Source organism: Strix uralensis, chromosome 5 (assembly GCF_047716275.1).
Source record: "Strix uralensis isolate ZFMK-TIS-50842 chromosome 5, bStrUra1, whole genome shotgun sequence".
NCBI classification, from domain to species: domain Eukaryota; kingdom Metazoa; phylum Chordata; class Aves; order Strigiformes; family Strigidae; genus Strix; species Strix uralensis.
In genome coordinates this window covers 70,087,032-70,109,196 of record NC_133976.1, presented here as the reverse complement: position 1 = coordinate 70,109,196, position 22,165 = coordinate 70,087,032, and the positions used below count along the sequence as shown (strand labels likewise).

General features: G+C 41.5%; 1 protein-coding gene across 7 annotated transcripts in view; it reads left to right on the top strand.

Annotated features, from left to right (window-relative positions):
- The window catches only part of CALD1 (caldesmon 1), a 197,080-nt gene that overhangs the window by 129,941 nt on the left and 44,974 nt on the right, over positions 1-22,165 (top strand). The window contains exon 1 of one of the 7 annotated variants that reach the window (XM_074871538.1): positions 10,547-10,832. The exons of the other annotated variants lie outside the window; for them this stretch is intronic. Within the exon in view, the coding sequence (XP_074727639.1) occupies positions 10,786-10,832 (47 nt within the window). The 5' untranslated portion in view covers positions 10,547-10,785. Of the gene's footprint in view, positions 1-10,546; positions 10,833-22,165 lie in introns of those variants that run through there. 7 annotated transcript variants of the gene reach the window in all.

The following is a 22,165-nucleotide window of genomic DNA, read 5'->3' as shown; positions in this document are numbered from 1 at the left end:
TGCTCTATGAACAGGTTTGTCTCCAGTTACATGCACTTTGGAGTGATAGAAAATGCCCATTCTCCAAATATAAATTGTTTAGATTGGAAGGGCAAGTTCCTGTTATAATGGCTTATTTAGGAGGAAGGTTGTAATACTGCATATGCATTAATCTCTCCAGAACCTCTAAATCCTGTAAGAGCCTGTGGAGGAGGAGTTCCTGGAATCCTTCCCATCCCATGAAGTTTATTCATAAAACGTGATGCTCTGAAGCTTTCTCTCAGGGCACAAAACGTGGTTATGAAACTATAGCCACAACTCCAGAGCTCAGGCTGCAGCTTTTGGCAGATCCGGAGGGGAGGTTTTCCAATTGAAAATGAAAATGATTTTTCTTTGTAGCTGGTGGTCGATATTTCTCTATGCAAGTTGGACTGCTACTGACTCTTTTGGTAGCTACATTATTTAAATATCCTTGAAGACAAGTCTGTCAGCTGTTGTTGGGAAAAGGTTACAGGTCTGTTAAGCCACTTATTGACAGTTTTTCCATATGACTATGAGGACTTGAATGGAAAAGGGAGACTATTTGTTAGTGGTAGATTGCAGAGGATGCAAGACCATCCCAGCCGGTGAGAGCTGATAAGGGCTTCTTTTATGTTCAGTAGTGGCGAAGGGCATTTGCCTGTTCTTTGCCTAGTGAAAGAACAGCTGAGGTTCAGGCACTTTCTTCACCATCTTGTAGCATGCCAAAAAAACTTTACTGGCTAGTGCAAGTTTGGGGAAGGTGAATCTTCATACCCAAATCAAGTCCCAAAGAACATTGTGTGGTGAGATGAGAGATCCAGGAGAATTGTACAGGGATGCTGATCCTTGTGAGAGTGGTCCAGTAATTGGGCTTTAAAGATTGTGGGAAGGAAACAATTCTGTATTTATCAGTTTCCCTTAAACACAGGTGAACACGTACATTTGCTTTTCCTACTATCAGATCTATGAGGCTTTTTTCACTCTGTTACCCAGCTGCCTGACAAACTGCTTGGATGCTTACCTAGGCACATGGTCAACATCCTCATGCAAACTCCTGTGTTATGCCCACAGAAAAGAAGAGGTGGGGAATGCATGCCACCCTATTCCTGCTCAGGTGTCTTTGAGGTTACCCTCATCGTATGACATCTCTCCAATCAGTGTTAAGAAAGCTTTAGGGTGTTATGATGATGGGTAGGTTTTGAAGGAGGGATGTGACCCTGCTGTGACAGGAAAGCATGCCCAAGTTGCTGGCTTGCAGCTTGGGGACTTTGCCTGTCTACCCACATTGGTGCCACTTCGTCCCTCAGTCACTGGCTGCTGGGCTGATGGGGATGATTTCTTAAGTTTGTGAACAGTGGTGAAGAAGCTTTCCTAAGTCCATGAACAATGCTGAAGACTGTCTTCAAATGGAGATCACTGCACAGATGTTTGTTTATAAATGCATTTCTTCATGGATACCTTAATGTCTAAGTTGTTTAAAAATGACAATCAAAACAGACCTAGAAAAATAACAAAACAACTCATGTACAGTGTAAGGGGTTGCAGCTGCCCCTCTTCTTCCCTCCCATGGGTCTACCTCCTGAGTGGCTTATGGGTTTGTGCTGAGAGGGGGGATCCAAGGCTATGCATAGGTGCTGGGGGCTTGAGCGTGCTCAGCAGAAGATCAGAGCTGAGAGGCTTTCCTCACATACTGTTACCTCTCTGGTTAATGGTTCAGACTCTAAAGCATTTAGGCCTGAGGTCCAAGTCTTCCCCTTCATGGTGCCTGCTGCTGGCCATGCTGGCCTGTGCTCAGGAGGTGCTGAGCTGGGGCAGTCATTTGTAATGGTCCTTGCACTTGTCTCCATCCAGGGCATCTGGGTAGCATGGATGAGGTCTGGAGCCTCAAGCACATTGGACTGTCCTTCTGCAGACAGGTCAGTCCCTTAACATGGGTTTAAGGGTGTATGGTGTAGATGGGAAGAAATCATGGTCTTGACAGTCTGCTCAGACCTGGCCTGTCCTGATAGTGTAAGGTGTTACCCAAGAGCCATTTTCCAGGAGAAACTAGGAAGTGGATACGCAGTGCCTTAAAGAGTTGTTCTTGTGCCATTGTTCCTAAATTACAATAAACTTCAGGTACTTCAGTGCAGAAATAAGTATTAGCACTTGGATATACAGAGAAATAACAAAGAAAAAATATAGTATGGTCTTTTATTACACTGGAATAATTTAAGTCCCCAGATCATTATGTCCTGATGATGCACATACTGTGATGCGAATACTGAACATTTATGGTGATTTCATTTTAACTCCCTGATACCCTTTTATGTGTATTTCCCTGCAATAAATTACTTTTTTTTTAAAAAAAAAAAAAAAAGACCCTGCAGTGCAGACAGCAATGCCTGTACGTGGCCCCAGCTGCCTGCCTGCAGGGGGCAGAGAGGAATTCTGCTGTGCAGGGAGAGCTTTGCTCAGTGGACCAGGTGCAGTGTGGTTTGCCTTTTTTCTTTTCCCATTGCTTTCCTCTAAAACATTAGGCATGAGCCATGGCTGGAGGCAAGAATCCAGCCATGACAGAGTGCCGTCCTGATCTGACATGACAGGCCTTGTGGAAGTGTTCAGCCTTGACCCTTTGTTGCTTTCAAGAGGGAAATCCCATTAGATAACAACTGTACTGATAAGACTGGAAGATTTTGTGTTTAGATTTCCCTGAGACCTGAAGAAAGTGAAGAAAGAAACCTTTTCTGTTTGTTGGGTTTTTTGTTTTGTTTGGGTCTCCTTCAAAAAAGAACTGCTGTAGAAATAGATGTTAGATGTATCCTGTTTCTTGAATAGTCCACAAAGTGTTACACTTCTAACAGTGTTTAGTTTCCTATTTGGTTCCTCCCTGGAAGAAGTTGGAAAGGCTTGTTTCACAGAGGGAGTAAGTTTCATGGGTTGCTAGGTCATCTTGGAAAGTGAAAATGGATTGGGACTGGAGTGCTAGGGAGATTTCTCAGACAGTGGGAGCTGTGAGTGAGTCTAAAAGTTAGGATAGAGATTAGCATGATGAAGAAATCTCTGTTGTGAACCACAGAAGTTAAGGGATAACAGGGGTGGTTCAGATCTACTCCTTGCCAGTTTGCTAAAGTGGATTTGAATGAATATATAACTAGCCCCTAATTTCCAAAGCATTTTTGTGTGGGTTTAGCAATCTGATTCCTGTCAAACCCAATGACTGTCACATTGACGCAAATACCAGGCAATATTTAGAAAATTGGGGAAAGGTATTTTGCCAAGCAAGAAAGAAAAAACAACAATTCTCCCTTAACATGCATTCCTATAGGAATCAGAAATACAGAAGAAGGGGAAAAAAACATAGCGAGATGTTGACCGTTCTAACAGAAATCATACCGTACTGGTCTTTTTTTAGGAATGTTTTTTTAAGTTTTCCACTGTCTGGAGGCTTTTGAAGGAAAGAAAAGAAAAGACTCATCTTCTGTCTTGAATTAACTTTGTTAATGATTAACAGAGCAGTGCAGTATATGTGGTGTGTTTTAATTAAATCAGAGGAGACATGATTTGGACAAGATTTTAGTTTCACTTTGAAAGTTATTAAATAAACTGACACTGTTTGCTCTCTGAAAGTTCTTGGGAGCATCCAGTTAGTCGGTAATCCCTGTGCAGCTAGTGAAATAAAGCCCCTTCCAAAACACCTAAGGGCTGTTACCAGAAATTAAAAATGACCAGTCCAGTCAGACAGGGGTATAACCATTCATTAACCTGCATGAGGCACAGTCCTGGCCTGAGGCTCCAATGTCATATTTTTAAGCTAAGTTCAGGGATAAGAAAGGCCCAAACTGAGTATTTCTAGTTGACGTTTGTGTTTTGAATACCTCTGAGCTGTTCAAGTGGCATAAGCTGTTGAGCAGTCACTGCCTTCAGTGGAATTCGGATGGCTTTTGCTAGCTGAGTTTATTGGGTTGTTTGTGAAGTCAAGATCCCGACCAGGGCTTGGATGTTGTTCACCAGTAAAATTCAGAGTATCATAAGATAGGGGCTTTTGGTACAGGAACATCCATAAATTGGCCCAGCAGGAAATGCTCTGCTCTTTCCAGAGCTGCGTGAATGTGTGCCTGTGCACACATTTATATAAGCCATTCCAGCAGAGAAGGATCGAGCCTGAAGCCCAGACATGGACCATGGCTTCAGACTGAAGCAAGAGAGTGGATGCTGGTATGTGGTGGCACACAAGTGTAAATAGATCCCACACTTTACACTTCATGAGTTTACTGGGGTGTCTGTTAAGGAGTTGTGGCTTAGGCTTCCACCCATGCCTGCTCAGCAGTAAAATCAAGGCATAACCTGTTTTGTCTAGAGATACATCTATACTCTGTGTTTGTATTACAGCTACCACACTGTGGTTCTTTCTGGCTTTTGTGGCTAAGTTTAGAGTGAATAGTAATGTTTGGAGCATGCCTGTTAATATATTAAAAGTAACATTAATAATTTTTGAGTAAAATCTGTTGTTGAAAGTGTTGTTGAAATTCAGTATTGCTAGAATCAGTTGTGGCAGAGGGAACTTTAATCTACATTATTGGCAGCTTATTTATTCAACTTTCTGTTTTGTGGCCTCTGCAAGTATTATCCTACATGGCTATAAGCAAAAGTCCTACAAGTCCAATCACAGGTTTCTGAGCTTTGAGTACTACTATCCTTTGCACTACTAAAGCTGAAATTTATTAATAGCAGTTATTGCTCCAAGCAAGCTACAGTTCAGGTATAAATGAGAGACAGCAAATTTTAAAATTTGCCAGCCAAAATAATAGATTGCTTTTTGCTGTGAGAATTGGCATGTGTCCCTGAAATGCATAAACCACAAAAGAATGGGTGCAAAAGTGGAGGGGGAAACAGTGGCCCTTCCCTCTGCTGCTGCTGGTGGCTAGAGAGAAATGGGCTTCTGATCAGAGCAGGAGGGGACCAGAGTCTGTTCCTCACTAGTGACAGTGACCGGGCATAGCGAGAGGAGGTAAAGATAGCCTTTGTGAATGCTTCCCTCATATGGTTTCCTCCATTTCAGTTGTTCAAATGACCAGAAGGTAGCTATATCCTGGCTGTTATATGGAGAGTATTGTTTGGATCTTAATGTTTATTTGAAAGCAGTGAAAACATGACATAAAACAAAAGCTATGCTTTGGTGGAAATAGTTTATCACACCCATGAAATATTATGCTTCTTTATTTCTGGATTGTGCCTTGCCCCATAAGTAACTGATAGGGAATGCAAACACTAGCAAGTATGTTTTTCTAATTAAGTTTCAATTTACAGTGGAAGTTCTCCTTGGAATATCATTTTAACACTTGTCTTGGAGTTTGTTTTGTTTACTGCTACAGCCATACATGCAGTCAGTAAGTTTTCCATGTGAGAAGCAGGATAATATTAATACCTCAAGAACTGAGGACAGTCAGAGAAAATTAAATTCTTTCCCCTGCAGAGGACTAAACTATCCAAGGCCAGCTTGTCCCAGCAAAGCAGGCATCAAATAGGATTAAGTGATGCATGGGCTGTATATGGATCTCCAGTATCTGGAAGTACATTTTTGCAAGTGTTTACAAATTCAGGCTTCAGGCTTTTGTGTTTTCATGTATAGGGTTGTGTTTCCAATCATGCAGAACTTGTCTATGCAAATAGTTCTATTGTCAGCTAAGGCATTAGCTACCTGATAAGTAGCCATGTAAGCATGCAAACCGTGTGCATGTGACTCCGTGATTTGCACATGCATATGTCCAAACCCAAACCTACATATTCCAATCTGAGTATGCATTTTAATACATATCTTCACTTACGTTGCTGCATAAGTATTATTCATAAGTCTAACTGAACATGTTAAAATTTTTGGCATTGCTGCTGTTTATAGGCATCCAGGTAGATGTAACTACATGTTACATTTTAAAAATAAGGGGAGGAATAGATGTCATAGCCATAGGATGGTTTCTTAGTACTGATCCCTGTAAGAGCACAGAAGACTTAGTACTGAGAAATGGCAGAATCTCCATTACTTGAGATATTTAAAACTGGACTGGAAAAAAAGTTCATAGTAAGAAACAGTTCAGCATTATTTGATGATGAAGTACATAGCTTTGTTTTTATGAGTACTCAAGAGTTTTACTCCAAGACCTTATATATGGGTTGCCAGACTTTACCTACTGCATATGATTTAATATGCCAAGTGCTATTCATCTCTGAAATGAGGTCCCTGCTCACATGCCAGTGTTCCAGAGTGAAATCTCATAGGAGGGTGAGTGCAGATGCTTTTTTGCCCTGTGAGATGCATACACTGAGTGTTCCCTGCAGTGAACTGTATTGGGGCATTTCAGAACAGTCCTTAAAAAAACCAACATAGTTTGTCTACTCTGTGAGAACATGAAAGAGACTGTGGCATCTTTCATTTTCCCAGGGAGGGAACAGTTAAAAATATTCTTCAAACAAGGAGCAGATGTTAATGTCATTAGAATTTCCATAAAAAACAGAGTTCTGTTTCTCTTGCAAAATGCCAGTAGCTTTGCAAAGTTCTCTACAAGTCTGCCTACTTATAGCAGACTAGTGGCACAGAGGAGAGGCAGTGCAGGGTGAGCTATTTACTGTCTTGAACAAATCAGATGTATTTCTGTAAGTTATTTGCCTGCCCATTTTAAAACTGTCTCAACTTGGAAAAAGACTAAACAAAGAACTAAAGAAACATGAAGGTATTTGAATAACAGGATGAGAACAGTGAGCAGCACAGCAAATCTGCTGTTGACAAACAGGTACATAAAGAAACAGGCTACATATGGAAAGGCATGGTCTGGATGGTGCATGTGCCTCTGACAGGTTCTAAATTCACTATAATTTCAAAAGAAAAAGGATTCACAGGCTATTGTGATCAGCTCACTGAAAACTCTGCCTTGCATGCAGGAATAGTTAAAGTAAAAATAACAAACAAAATATTAAGTGGCTCTCTGGATGACCTCTGGACATATTCCTATTGTTAGTATGAGTGGACGTTGGAACCTTCCAGTAATAATTTCCTTTTGGAAAGCCTCACGTCTCCTTCCTCCTCCTCATTTTGCTGCTTTTAATGTTAAGAAGCTAGGAAAGGCCCTGTAGTTCCTTTCATTGTTGTAATAGATGAGCCTACACTCTTATAGAGCCATTTGACTTGAATTAATTGGTGTGAATGACACCTCTCAAGTGCCCTAGTTTAGTTTGTGTTTGTTTACTTAGTTTTTTTCTCTTTCTAGTGTCTTCCTTAGCGGTTTTGGTGTCCTAGAGCCAAGTACTAATCTCTGAAGCACCAGAACATACAAGGAAAGCAGGTCAAGGTGTGCTTCTCCTGCCCCCATCATTTTTCATGCTTTAGATGCCCATATGAGTTTTTGAAATGGTCCAGGGGAAGGTATTTTGCCTCTTCCTGCTCCATATACAAGATCTTCACCTCTGGGCCACAGTGTACTGAGAGTATCCCTCTCAGTTGGCTTACTGAAGAAAGTAAACAACAAACGTTTGGATTTGAAATAATAAAGGGATTATTAAGTGCAAGGATCTATAACTGACTCAGATCCTCCTCCCACTTCTTTTTATAGGGGTTGCAAGCATGGCAAAATCTTGGCTGTGTCAGTTCTGCATTGCTATAAACTTATGGAGCTGCTGGGTCCACACCCAGCTGAATGTGAATGCTTGGCATTGCATGTGTTGACCTTGGCGGAGCCCTCCTTTGTGTTGCAGGCTGAATCACAAAATGCCCCTGTAGCTCTTGCTAAAACAGTGATGTTCCCCAGCTGAATGGGCCTTATGGCTTAAATGATGGGTACAGCTCTGAGGACAGCTGAAGGTGAAGCCTCCTGGGCACTCACCAGTGCAACTGCATGCTGCTCATACAGGTCGGTCCAGGTCCACTTGGCAGTATGCTCATTGCCTCTACACAGTGGATTAACACGCCTGTGTCCAGAATTGCACATTTTATTTTGCAGCTTTGCAAGTGTGACAAATCATGGTTGTAGCAAGTTTTTTTTTTAGGAAAAAAAAAAAATCAACAGCAGTGCTGTCAAATTGATAATTAATATGTGGGATACCAACCTGCAGAGTATTTCGAGCAGTTGTTGACAAGGATACCTCTCACAGATTAACACTAGAGACAGTTGGACAGAGAGGCTGATACTGTTTGGAAGTGGGATTTGCTCACCTTATTTATCTTCAGGTCTTCATTTGCAGGCATAGGTGGCATGTGTTGAGGATAGACTTGCATGGCCAGCATTGCTTGCTGCTCAATCAGTAGGCAAATAACATCTATTCTCAGTAGTGCTATAGAGGTATGGGCAAGAAGATGGAATTTGGTGTTAGAAGTCTTGCTCCAAATAAAAAATAGGCTGACCATGTGAATCATTGTGCTTCATCTAGAGTGAAGTTCTCCTCCAGACTTTTATAATTCAAAACATTATTTGGAAAAGCAAAGAAAAAAATTGGGATTTTTATGGCTGTCCTAGTCTAAGTGGGACATTTAAAGATGGTTCTGAGGTCTACTACAAGTGCAAGAGGCTTCCTCTGTTCCCAGTGACCCAAGAAATAGGTCAGATTTGCCATCTAGAGTCAGAATCTGCATGACAGTAGGGGCAGATTTTTTAAAAGTCTGTAACTACTCTTTGAAGATGTAGAGCATAATGTTTTAGAGGATAGTCAATTTTCTTTTATTTTTATCCTGTGTGGAAGCAGTTTTGTTTGTGAGCACTGCAGTAACCTAACTATTCCAGGTTGGATTGAAAAGACTGTAGAACTCAAGTGGAAAAAAAAAAGTTTCTGTGACACAGTAGTAAATACAGACCTGTATTAGAAATCTGTAGGGCTGCCTTGGAACCTATTTTATAGTTTCATAAACATCAACTCTTACAGCTGGCATCTGATTAAAATGTGTATTTTGGCAGAACAGCAATACAATCTCTGATTAATTAATGCTCTTCCGGAGGGAAGAATTCCACTTCTGTAATTCCGCAGCAGTAGAAATGCCTTTTCCAGGAAGAGTAAATATGACCCCCTTCTCCCCAGCATTTTTGAAGGACTCTACACATTCACACTGCCTTACATGCCCTCTTTCCCTTGAGGTCAAAGAAATGGAGATGGGCTGCCAGCTGCACCCTCATCTCATTTGCAGATCTCTCTGCAGTCACAAAAATGGAATCCATATTTTTCTCCCTTTGCAATCAGCACTATTGGCCTTTCCTTGCTCCAGACCAGAATTCCAGTATATTTTATACACTAAAAGATGGGGCTTTTGCATGTACTTTAGAACAAGGGGCTGGGTCTGTAGAAGGTGTACATGAAGAAACAGCAATATCTTGGGGTATTGCAGACTTGTTTCTGAGTGTGCAAAAAACCGTGAGCTTCTACATTCTTGCATGGGAATCACTCATCTATAAAGCACAGAACCACTATCTTTTCACAAAAATCTATCTCCTTGAAACTGTGGAAGGAGTTTTTTGGAGGAAAAAAAAGCAGTTATTGACTGTAGGATTTGAGCAGAATGTAAATGAGTATCAGTGCCCCAAGAAAAGTGCAGCTGTTGGTTTCTTGAAAGCTCTGACAAGAAAACTGCCGAGGTTGATGCCTCCTTGGACATGCAGCATCCTCCATGGCTTCGGGCAGAGAGGGTTGCCTTGGGGCTCGCTTCAAGGTAAGAGTGCCACCTACTGAACCTACACACTCCTTCCCACAGAAGGGCGAGTTTGCCGTAGAGATTTCCTTCCAGAGTACCATCCACACCCACCCTTGTAATTTATGAGGTTTAACAAGATCAGAGCCTGGGGTGGAATGGCTGCAGGACTGCACAGTAAGCTGTTTCAGTTTACTCACATATGCAGGCTTAAAGGGGTATGAAAGCCAAGTGTGTGAAATCATGGTAACTGATGGTGCCTCCATTTAAATCACTTTGTTTGCATTTCTATTTCCTGCCTCATTCACTGGATTAGATGGAAGAACATTGAGGAGAGTATGTTAGGTTGGATTTAGCTCCAGCCCTGTTTTTAATCCCTTTGCTATACACAAGATGGTTTTACCTTGACTGCAGTTGAGTTTGCAACTACTTCCTACCTTCCTGGATTTGTTTGTGTTCAGCAATCACCCTCCAGTCTTTTGAGCTATCTGATCCAGCTTGACCTTTCACAAGTTAGACTGGGTGCAAGTGCCCACATAATGCTTAAGCAATGATTTACGATCAAAAGGCAGGACTGTTTCCTGGACCATTGTTTTATGTTTTGGTCCTCTCCCCTCATCATCTCTCCGTGAGCTGGAATGTGACTTTCCTACAAGCAAATACTTGTGAAGGCACTTCTGTGCAGTGCTCAGGCTGCTCGGTGCTCAGACAAGCTCGCTAAACAGAAGTGATTCTTGTGAAAGCTGAATGGGAAGCAAGCATTTGTTGGTCAAGTTGAGCAGCTGAGAAATCTGCAAGAATTTCTGTAACTGGGGGCCCAGACATAGCAAAGAGGATCTATTAGAGAGAATACAGTAAAAAAAAAAATAAAAATCATATGATCACAGAACAGAGGGGGGCGAAGGGGAGGGGAGGAGGATACAAGATAGATAATGAGCTTGACAATAGTCAAATAGAGAGCGTCATTTCAGGAGCTACAGGACCAACCAAATGGTTAACCTGTGGGGTGGAAAGAGCATCCAATAAGTCTCACATGCCTGAAAGGATAATGGCATTTTTATTATCTCATTCCACGCCCTAATCATTTGTCCATTTGCTCCCTAGAGCTGGCAGCAGTTTGCACTGATTCATACGCTGCAGACATGATCAGCAGATCATACTGCAGGCAGAACTTGTCAAGCCTTTCCAAGTGAGTTGCCGATTTATTATGATATCTGTATGGAATTAGCCTTTTGGTGTTGTGTAGGAAGTGCTGGATGGTGGTGATGGGGAAGGGGAACAGAATGGTGTAACGAGTTGGGAAGCTGGTTGAACTGGGGAATAAGCATTGGATGCAGACTGGGTTCTTTTGCTCCTCTTTTTGCTATATTGTGCTCTATTGTCTAAAGGAAAAGTCTTTGCGTTTATGCATTTCTCTTCCCTGAATTGCAGGATTTAAATTGCTTTGTTCAGTGGCAGAAGAATACGTTGGAGGGACTGGTTGCTAATTGGAGTTCTGTTAATGGGATGTTTGCAGAAGTTTCATAGTTTGTGTGAAAGCTTTTGCATAACTCAGATTGCTTAATTCACTGAGTAAATAAAGTCCTCATGGCACATTCATCCTTGAATGTGGGAGGGAAGCGAGAGAAGAAAATCAAATAGCCTGTGTAATATCACCAAAGAAATTATCTGCTTTATTTGGGTCCTGTGTTGTTGTTTGTCTGCTTTATGTGTTGAGGGGTGGGAAACAGGACATGACTATTTCTGAAATACTGTGATTTATATCAGGGTTTTGTTTAAAATTTGGGACAGGTTTTGAAAAGCAGCTGGAATTTCTGGGTGCCTGTTTTAGGAGTTTCCAGCATGAAATCCTGTGCTCTTGGAGGGAGAGGAAGCTCAGGAATTTCTGAAACTCAGCCCCTTCAAGAAGTGCCTTCCAGGAATATGAAATCCTTTATCATGATTTCAGAAAATGGGCAATAAATAATAATTTAACTAGGAGCATGTCAAATGGGTTTGTTTTGTGTTGGTCTGTGGTGGAATAGAGCCACAAGCCATGGTAGCCAGCCCTCCCGTACTACTGTACAGGAATGGGGAGCAGTCATGGCAAAGCACTGATTTCTCTGCAACCAGCGCAAAGGTAAAGGAAGGGAGGGGAAAGGGCAAAGTGGGTGAGATTTGAGCGCTTTAGTGCTGATATAACTGGTGGAAACCTTGACTCTTGATGCGTACTGTGGGGAGCTGGCCCTGAGTGCAGTGGTCTGCATAGGGGCTGGTTTAGCTAGATGTCAGGGTCTGGCTGTTTTGCTTAAAAAACTAGAAATCGTTGAATATCCTTGCTGAGAGAGATTCTCCTCTAGTCCCCTTTGGGTGAGAGAGGGAACCAGCAGTGTGCTAACGTTATGCCTGGCTTATCTCCGAAGTGTTCGGCAACTGCTGGGAGGAATGCACTAGCTTGCGTATGCTGTGGCACCTGCAATTATGTTATGAGAAGTAAGTTCACTGAAGTCAGTGAAATTATATCTGAGTGAAAATGATTCAATCCTTTTCTCTTGAAGCATGATTAGCTACCATACTGTTAGTTTCCTGTATCTTGGGAGATTTGTCCTGTAGCAGCTTCTAAACAAGAGCAGACACAACTTGACAACCAGACATGGGTTTTCTTTTGTCAAGACTCACAGTAGCATATTTGGGGAAGAAAAGCAAAACTCTCTTTGGTGAGGACTCTTAAGAGAAATCAAACGTGTGGCCAAAATTTGGAAACTGATTTATTCCCTTTTAACAAACATCTCCATGACCTCAGGCCAAAAGCGGGCAAGACACCTTTAGCATTAACCACAAATGCTTCTTCAAAGTGAAATACATGATGAAATACTGCCCTTCCCAGGCTGAGGCATAACATAGGCATTCCAAGTGCTCATGTCTTCTCAGGAGATTGTAATGGAAAAGAAAATGAGTATTAAAATCCCTATAAGTTAACTCTCTGGAGACTCTCCAGAGAAAAGGAGGAGGCTGTTTGCGCTGTTCTGAATGAGGTAAAATAGGATTTTTAACTTCTTGCAAATGTCCTCTAATGGCCCCTTTATATGACCATTTCAACTGCATCATTTAAAGATACTCTGTGCTCTCAGTGTACTCGTAATTGCTAAATAGCTGAATATAACCCTGTTAACATTTTGATACACTAGAAATTAAAAGCAGAAGCTCTCATTGTAGCCAAGATATCATTCAGATTGGCCTGAAAATATAAAGACTGCTTAAATGTATAGGGACTGAATTGGCTCACTTTGCTGAAGTGTTTACTGTGCAAGTTCCTAGGGAAAGCAGAAGTTGTCTTTGCCAACAGGTAGAAGGTTTTCTTCCAGCAAATTATAACTTTTGTTCAAACTTCACAGATCATTAATGCGCAGTTTGGTTGTTGGAAGTTCACTCTTTCACAGCCTTTTCTTCATATTGTAGATTCTCTTTTCTGTTTCTTGGCTGGATGTTCAAGAAAGATAATCAGCTGGTTTTGTTTGGAGAAGAGAAGGATTGAAGAGCATGCTTCTCCACAGACAGCAGCAGTGTTGGTAGCACTATGTTATCTGGTTAATTCTGCTCCAAAAATTGATGCTGTTCATTTTCACTTGAATCCATCGATTTCCTTCTTTCTGGTCTTCTCTGTTGCCTGTGCTTTTCATTCCTGTTCCCCAGTGGGCAATGGCCTGAATCCTTAATTTGTAAAAGCCTTTTTTTACACCACTGAGGTAAAATAAGATGGACATAATGTAACTAAAGATCAGGTGCACAAAGATGTTAGCCTGTAGTGAGCCTGTTAGTCTCCATTTTGAAAGCTAAGGATGTCAGTCAATTTCTGAAAGTGGCTCTTCCCCAACAGTGACAACTATACCATGGGCTGAGAAATAGTCACTGTTCTTATAATGTCCTGTCCATTTGTCAGCTGCACTGTTTGTATAAAAGTTGCACTTCAGTGCCTGATATCTAGGAATGAAGTCCAAAACACTTGAGTTGGTAAGAGAGTGTTTTTGATGCAAATATGTTTATCTGTGGGTGGACCCACATATTTATGTTAAACACTGTGGTAACAATACTCCATGTATGTGAAGCATTCTTGCCATATTAGTTGTCACCACCTGAATGAAGTACGTATGCTTTAGTGTCTGGTTTACACATCAACAGGGACAGTGGCTACTGAAGACTGAATGTCCAGTTCAAGGTTTTGTTGCTAGATATAGGAACTTTCGTCATCGTGGGTCAGATGAAATTTACTGGAAGAGCTGAAACATTTTTGAGTGAGATTATCCAAGGTGGAAGAAACATTATGGCAGAGAAAGAACAGGTCTATAAGGAAACATCTCTGAGATTTTGCAGCCTTCTTGCCTCAGTGAAAGATGCTTTTCTTTTTCCAGCATAAGCAAGAGATTGGGTGTTGGGAGCACAGAACTGGGTTAATCTATGTGAAGTTTTGGGCATCCACCTGAGTCTGAAGTCATGGCTCTGCAAGAATCAAATTTCTAAGACTTTGTCAGAGAACAAGTGACTCCAGAGAGTTTCATGAAAACCCTGAGCTGAATTCTCCACCCTGTCCAAGCCTGGGTTCAAGCCAGGACAGTGGTGAGAGACATCAGACTCAACCTGGTACTGCTCTCTCTGAATCCAAATGCCTGAAATGAGCTGTGAGAATTGTTTCTGATTTAAAGGTAAATTTAACAAAACCAAGAAAAATTGGGAGAGTTCTGGGCAGAGCAGAACTGGTTGGGAGTTCATGTCAGGTTTCTGAGATTAAATTCGTCTAAATGAAAACAAGAGGAAATACTTTTTAAAATTAAAATGCCTTTTTTGACACTTGCTAAATAAGAAATTACCGAGCTGCATCTTTGCAATATTTTTTTGAAATAAAACATTCTGATCTTTTTTTTTGAATCTCTTGAGTCAAATTGACTTACATTTTAAAGAAAAAAGTTAAAAGAAAAAACTTAGATGAAGGATTTGCCTTCTTGCTTCAGGCTGAATTAAACCAGCCCTGAGCTTTTTCCATATCACTTCACTCTGACAAGGGTTTTTTCTTCTGCTTCAGCAAAACTAGAAAATTCACTGTTAGTGCAGATCTTAAATCCAGATATCTCCTCCACAGCCACACTGTTGGCATAGGTGTTCAACCAGTGTGGGATGGGGGTGGCAGAATTTCTTGCTTCTTCATAGCCCTGCCTTTCCCTTTCCTGCCAAATCTGCAGTCCCAGGCCCTCCATCCACCCTGTTCCTAAACAAGGAGGTTCAAAAGAACCAGGGAAATTCAGGGTGATTATTTTAGGCCTTATGTGTTCTTTTGTCCATATATATATGCATATATGTCCATGTAATGCAGATGCAGTAAAGTAGATAATCCAAAACCATACATTTAAAAATCCAACTGAGAAAACCACTTCCTTCAATCGTTGAAATAACTGAAACATGGAGACCTGACTGTAAATTTTCACTCCTTTTGCATTTTATTTTGTTAAATATTAAAGAAGCTTTCTTTGCACTGTTTTCATGTACTGACATTCAATTTATGTTTTGAGTCATCTAAGCACTTAAGTGTAGTAAAAAAGTCTCCTTGACTTCAGTAAGGCTGCTTACATGTATAAGTAGCTGCAGGGCCATTTTTATAATTATATATATATCTGTATAATGTTAGCCTTCATACATTTATCCATTCCAATTTTAATTCTCCTTTTCATAAAATCCATGATCAAATTTTGGAGCCCGAACTAAGCTGATGTCGTCCCTTTTAATTTAGGACTCAGCCCTTTTATTCTCCTCCTGTGTTTTATTTTTATTAGTTGCTTTATTTTTGTGCTGATGTGCAGCACATATTGTTAAAGCCACTTATTAAAGCCAGAATTTTACAGCATGGAGACTGTCCTAATAAGGGAAAAAAACCTAGTCCTTTATTGGTGAGGTAAGAGAAATCAGGCAGCGGATAATTTTTTTGCTGATTGAGAAGGATAAGGTGCGGTTTGGCAGGTATTGCATTGGTTTGGCATTTGCTGACATGGTTCCTCTTTTCTACATTTCAAATCCTTTGCAGAGTAGATAGCCAGGGAGGGCTTCCCCCACACTCGCCTTTGCCTTTCCCTCCCCTCTTCCTTCTCTTTTTCAAGAGTGTTCACTGTTGCCATGAAATGTCCCTCTGACACACAAACTGGATATGGTAATGAGAAGTTTTTGCAAGTCCAACAGTGCCATATTGTAATCACCTTTGTAGGGAACAGCGGGCACGTTGGAACACAGTTTTCCATGTGGGTTGTTCTACACCTAAAGCATTTAAACAGTTTGTGAAGCTGTCAGAAAAATCTCGCTTTAGTCCAAGGTATTACAATCCAATTTCTCTCTTCTCAAAAATCCATCATGGAAGAAAAGTACTAACTACAAGGTTTAGTTGATGCTTTAAATTGCTCAGCTGTTTTTCTTTCAAATTGCTCGTATTGAATTCCAGAGATGAGTAATGCATGCCAGGGTTAAATACAGACTTCAAATCTGAAGTCAGTATAGTTCCTCGGGTTTTAAACTGAGTTATGATGAGCAAAGTTTCAAGGGAGGGCAGAAGCTGGTATTCAAATTCTTCCTCAGTCTCTGTTTGTCTCTTGGTAACTGAAATATTAAGACAAGTACCGCCTCTGCTTAAATTCACTCTGTGCTGTGCTGGAAGACCAAAAGTGACATAAAGTGACTTCCCCCTTCCCACCTGGTGCTCTGGTGCGGTTCTTTGACTGTAGGAGGAATAACAGTCACTAAATGCCCAGAATGCCCAGTTTTCTCTGACACTCGCTTATTTATTTTTTTCCTGAGTACTGTAAGTTTGATCGTGTCATTTGTGAAGCAATTCCAACCCCCCGCCCATCATAGTAATTCTGGAGTACATATCCTGTTATTGTGGAGGTTAGCTTACTGTAGGCAAAGGATGTGAAAGATAAACTTGGATGGTAATAAAGCAGAAAAGAAAAATAAACAGAATTAGTAGCAGGGATTGGATGTACAAGTTTGCATTAAACAAAACATACAGATGCACCATTAAGAGTAGGCTACTCCCAAAAGTGCACAACTACTTTTTTTGGGTTTGATAGGGGCTTTTTGTCTGATGCCTATTTGTATTTAGACCCTTCTTCCTCGAAGTCAGAATCTCTCTTGACGATCAGGTACTTGGCTAAATTTGTTGTCTTATTTTTTTAATTTCCATCCACCACTTTTTCATATACCTTGAGTAAGCAACAGTGAGAAATATTCAGATTCTTGTGAGCAAGACTAACTCCAGCAGAAACTGGCATGCCAACCCAGGAGGATTAACTCTGCAAGTGGTTTCGATTCTGAACGCTGAATCTTTTTTTAGATCACTTTCAATCTGCTTTATAATTCTGCTTAGGAGAATCTGGTACTGCTGTGGGTCCTCCAGGTAAAGGTTGCTGTATTACAGAACAAAAAAAGATGATTCTTGTTCCAGACAGCTTAAAACCTTATTCATAAAATATCTCTGAACTGTCATGCTGTGCATTTCAAAAATTTGAAAAGGCGGTCCACGTGCACTTGTTTTCTTTTCCCCAATACTCTTAAGAAATGTGGAGGCCTCTCCTAGAGGTGTGTTCTTGAGATCAATGCACTTGTCACTACAGGATGTGAGATTTTGGCTTCTGTTTGGTTTGTCGTAGCCAAATTGCCTGCAGATTTTTGAACCATAAAAATATATTACATGTTTCTGAATAGGAGGTGTTTGACTTGCCAGTTCCATCTGCAATACATTCAGCACTGGAGTTGCTGCAGTGTAATTACAGAAGTACCCTCTAGCATCACAACTGTTCCTTCCTGACATGATCCTTACTACAGGTTTTTGTTGTTTGTTTTTTTGGTGGTGTTTTTGGTTTGGTTTGGGTTTTTTGTTTGGGTTTTTTTTTTTATTTTATTTTTTAGTGGAGTTTGTAACTCAGCAATAGAATCATGGGATGGGTGAGCTTTACAAGGCAGTAATACAGTGTAGGTTTCTGCATCCACAAATTATGTGGATCATCATCACACACTGACACGGCCATGGTGGAACGTTTATAGTCTCTTTGTTCATTTTCAGATTGTTCCTGGCTTTCCACCTCCCATGAGCTACAGCCTCTCCTTTGCCATGTGCTTTCTTTCCCTCTTTCTTTTGTTCTTCCCTTTCAGCTCTCTTGCTACTGTGTTACATGATATTTTGCAAAGCCCAAATGAAATGTGTTCCAACTATACCATGTTCTCTTGCATACTAATTTCTTCAAAAGTAGCTTCCCATTTTAAACTAGTGTTGAATGATAGCCTTGTGTATTTTGTGTAACACCCATCTTTCCTCTGTGAAGCAGGAGGTTTTTAGGATTGCACTTCTGCTGGAGGGAAATCACTGGCATGAATTCTGGGTGTGTGCAGTGGTGTTGTACATCTTGGCCTTAGTCATCTGCCTCCTTCTGGAACAGGAATGGTCAGACACATCGTGTCAGCAGTTTTCTTTCTCAGGATTTGAAAAAGCCCCAAAGCCTAATTAGCAGAGGTCACATCTGCTTCCAAAGCTAGCTAAACTTTTACTTGAGTTAGAAAGATTAAGGCTGAGGACTAACTGTCTTCTAATTCCTCTGTTACATTTGCCGTAAAGGCAAAGCAGTTTTGAAGTTCTCTGCAAATGCAGCTTTTCCTCAAGACTTACCAACATGCTAAAAAGCTCCCTTAACGCTGTAGCAATGCTATCTGGGTATTCCTGCCAGTCCTTATCTATATGGCCTTGAAAGCTTCCCACTGACATAAGGTGCATTAGTGATAATTTGCAGCCCATCCAGTGAAGACAAATATTCCTGTCTTGTGCATATCTGAAAGCTGCATTTGGTCCTTTGTCATTTTGGGATAGCTGCGGGGTTAATTCCTTATTGGATGTTCTGGATTATTCTCTTTCCTTCAAACTCACCCAACACCCTGTGGAGTGATCAGGTAGGAGACAGTCTGCCTTGGTACTTCCCATCCAGTCCTATGCTTATAGCCCCTGAACTTCGAAAGGTGAATTCTCTGAACCTATAAAAACATATTTATTTCTGTTTCATTCTCTCTGTACTAGTTGTTTCTTGTGCTGTTCTGCCCTGACAATCATACCAATGTGTTTTCTTTTCCCAAAACGGATATAATTATGGTTTTCACAAGATTATAGCAAGTAGAGATTTTGCTGTTCAGTGCCTAGGTCCCTTCCAGCACTTCTCCAAATGCATGACATCATTTCAGTGAAGGCCTGAGTCCTGAAATGCTGTGATAGTGTTGCAAGAGTAGGGAGATTCAGGCTTGGGAGAATTTAAGGCGCAGGGCTCACAGGTGTGGAGGAAGAAGATGGAGACACCCATTAAAATACCATTAGATGAGGAGTGACAAGGGCTGCCTGGAATGTGAGAAGAAATTGGAGAGGGAACTGGAAAAGCTTCTGGGGAGCTGAAATAGAGGAGAAAACCATTTGGAGGTTTTCTCTGTAACGTAGGTAGTAGGGCCTTCCCTGGAATTTTCCAAATCTTTGGTAATTTTGTGGGAGTATTTTGAGCAAACTTTGGGCAAGGGTCCAGAAAAACTGTATATGCTTATAGCTATGCACTAACACTGACAGTTACTCAGTCTCATACTCATCTTGAGCTGGCAGTAGCACCTGCAAGTACATCCAAGATCACCTCATTGGCAGAGGATTGCTAGCGTTTGAGTTAAGTTTTATGCCTGTGTTTGCGTTAGACCAATTGGTCTTATAACACTTTATTGATGTAGGTAACACCTGTCGTGCTAGCCTCTGGATCCCCCAGATGGGTGATTTTTTTTACTGAACGTTCTTATGCATTGGCCAGATGGGAACTGAAGTACAAGGGAGTTTAAACATCTTGTGCAGGAACTTGTAGCAGAGAGAGGCCAAATGAAGCCTTCTAAATCCCATATTTAGCATCTTAACTACCAGCATGTTAGCTTGAGTTAAAAGCAGGATTAATTTATTTTTCCAATTTGGAGGACTGCCGATCAGACCCTTTTGTTGCCTCATAGCTGCTAAGTTTATCTTCTTCAGACAGATGATTACCATATTCTTTCTTACTCCGTAATCTCAGTCAGTTGAGTTGTATTAACAGGTTGGACCACACTCTTTGTGAGCAGGAATTCAAATTCTCTTATGCTTGTCCTAATTCTTTATTGTGCCAAATATTCTGCAGTTTACATTGCCAAATCATTGCTTGCCAAATGTTATATTTTCACAAAAGTTTATAAAACATAGATTTGCTATGCAGTGCTTGGTTTTTGGCCCCTCCCAGTGCCTTTCAGGATGCATGACTTAAATTCAGCGAGAACTTTCATAAAAGGATAAGCTGAATTGCATCTCCGTTGCAATAGTCTTGGCATGCGTATATGAATAGTTGCCACGGGTGGCTGGGAAGAGGATACTCGTGTGAACTGTGACATGTTTGCATCAAGTCTAAGGTCTGTTCTCTCATGGTGTTATTTCTAAGGATCCATCTGCTGTGCAAATGCGTTGTTATAGGAGTCTCAGTGGCTTCCTATAACATTCTCTGTCTTGCAGTGCAGGTGAGACAGGTAGTGTTTTGACTTTGAATCAGGACAAAGTCCTGCAAGAGCCAGTGTTGGAAGGGTTGGCTGACATTCAGGTCAGTCCCATCTACACTGTGGGACTGGAGAGGGTGCAGTGAGAGCCGTGGTGCACAGAAACCTTCCCATGTGATGTCTGCTACAGTTTCTGTAGGACTAAAATCTCTCTGTTGTACTGCTGGTGTTTTCTCAGTCACCTTTTGGAAGCCCTACTTCACTAAGTTGGCTTTCTGCACCTGTTGACGCTTGGAAAGCAGAAGGGCTTGCCAGCAAGCTAACTCCTTGTTTCCCAACTGTAGGGTAAGGACCCAGCACCCCATTTTTCATGCTTTCAGGGACTTAAGCATATCCCAATTTACAGCCCAGTGCTTTAAAAAGGTGCCAGGCTGTGTTGAGACATGCTGACCCCTGCGCAAAACCTGAGGTGCTTTCTCAGTGACAGTGCCGCAAGATCCCCTGGGTTAAACTAGCTTTTTGCCCTTCCTTTCCCATTTCCCAGCAGGCACAACTCTTTAAAATGTAAACTACTGATTTGGAAGTATCTAGCAACAGAAGGCATTACACAGAGGAGAGGCAGGCTATCACTTGCTCAGAAAGAGCTCAGGGGAGGATGTCTCTTTGTTCAGTATGCCAGCAAAAAACATTCCAGAATAATCAATTCTGCCAGTGGCTTTCGCACGCTTTCAGGCGCAGTGATGGAAGTCAGCACAGTGCAGCTGTTAGAGATGGGAGGAGAGAGTCCACGTACCTGCAGCTCCCTTTGGAAGTTGCTTGAAAAGCTGCTGGTAGCTTCGACAGGTTTTGGAGCAGGTATGAAGTAGTGTAGCCAAAGTGAAAATCTTATCTGCCACGTGGTTTAGGCTAAAAGAAGTGCATTCTTCAATGTGTCTGTTTTCCATTCATTAATTGGCATTATAGTAGTAATAATACCCACCACGTAGAAGTCAGAAGGGATTGCAAGGATTAATTAACATTTGTGAAGCACACTGAGATCTTCTGATGGAAAGAAGATAGCAAGTGCCAAGTATTAATATAAAAATGAGGGGAAAATACCCATTGGTCTGCATTCACTTCTGGAATGTAATGGATTATTCCAGAAGCGTTGGCTTAAACATTTGTGTGTGTGCATCTAATGATGAATTTTTCAATTATCTTCTTTAAAAATGTCAGTTGAATCTGTAAAAAGTTTTCGCTTCTCGGTGATGGAAACTTATCATCTCTTGTCTCTTCTTACACTTGGAATTAGCCTCTCTTTTGCCTGCACTTGCAGTCAGTTCCCATTAGCCGTATCACTTTCTTACCACAGCAGCCCTTCATTATCCTCCCCACCTTGTTGCCCACCTCCTCTCACTTTCCTTCTACTGTTGGTCATACTCCTCTCTTATATAGTCCCATCTGGTTTGCTTCTTTGCCTTTGCTGCCCTGGACTCACCTGCCATTTCTTTTAGCAGTATGATGAAATGCAACTAAAAGAAAGTGTATGTTGTGTGGCATCAAACAGATGCTTTGTGGACCAGTGCTTTAGTTGTGTGCAGAGGCAAGGACAATCACAACACAAAGCAATGCTGTGCTCTCCAACAAGGGCACACTCATCACTATCTGGAAGCAACCCAGAGCTCACAGGTCCAGCCCAGGTTAGCGCTGCTCACCCTCTCCTGCAACCCCGGTGCCAATGCGGGAGGAGAGCGAATGTATGTTGCTTGTTGAACAGGCTGCAGGTGGAACAAGGACTGAAAGCTTGAGGCAAGGGTTTGTATCTGATGAACTTGAAGCACAAAAGGGGCTGGGGGAAGGCTGACCAGTTAGGACAGAGGATGGCTGTTTGATGGTGGAAGATTTGCCGAAGAACCAACAGGACCTGATCAGTAACTTGCTGTGAACTTACAACTGGCACGACCGCTCAGTGTCCATGCAGATCTCATCTGTGTGAGGATGCTA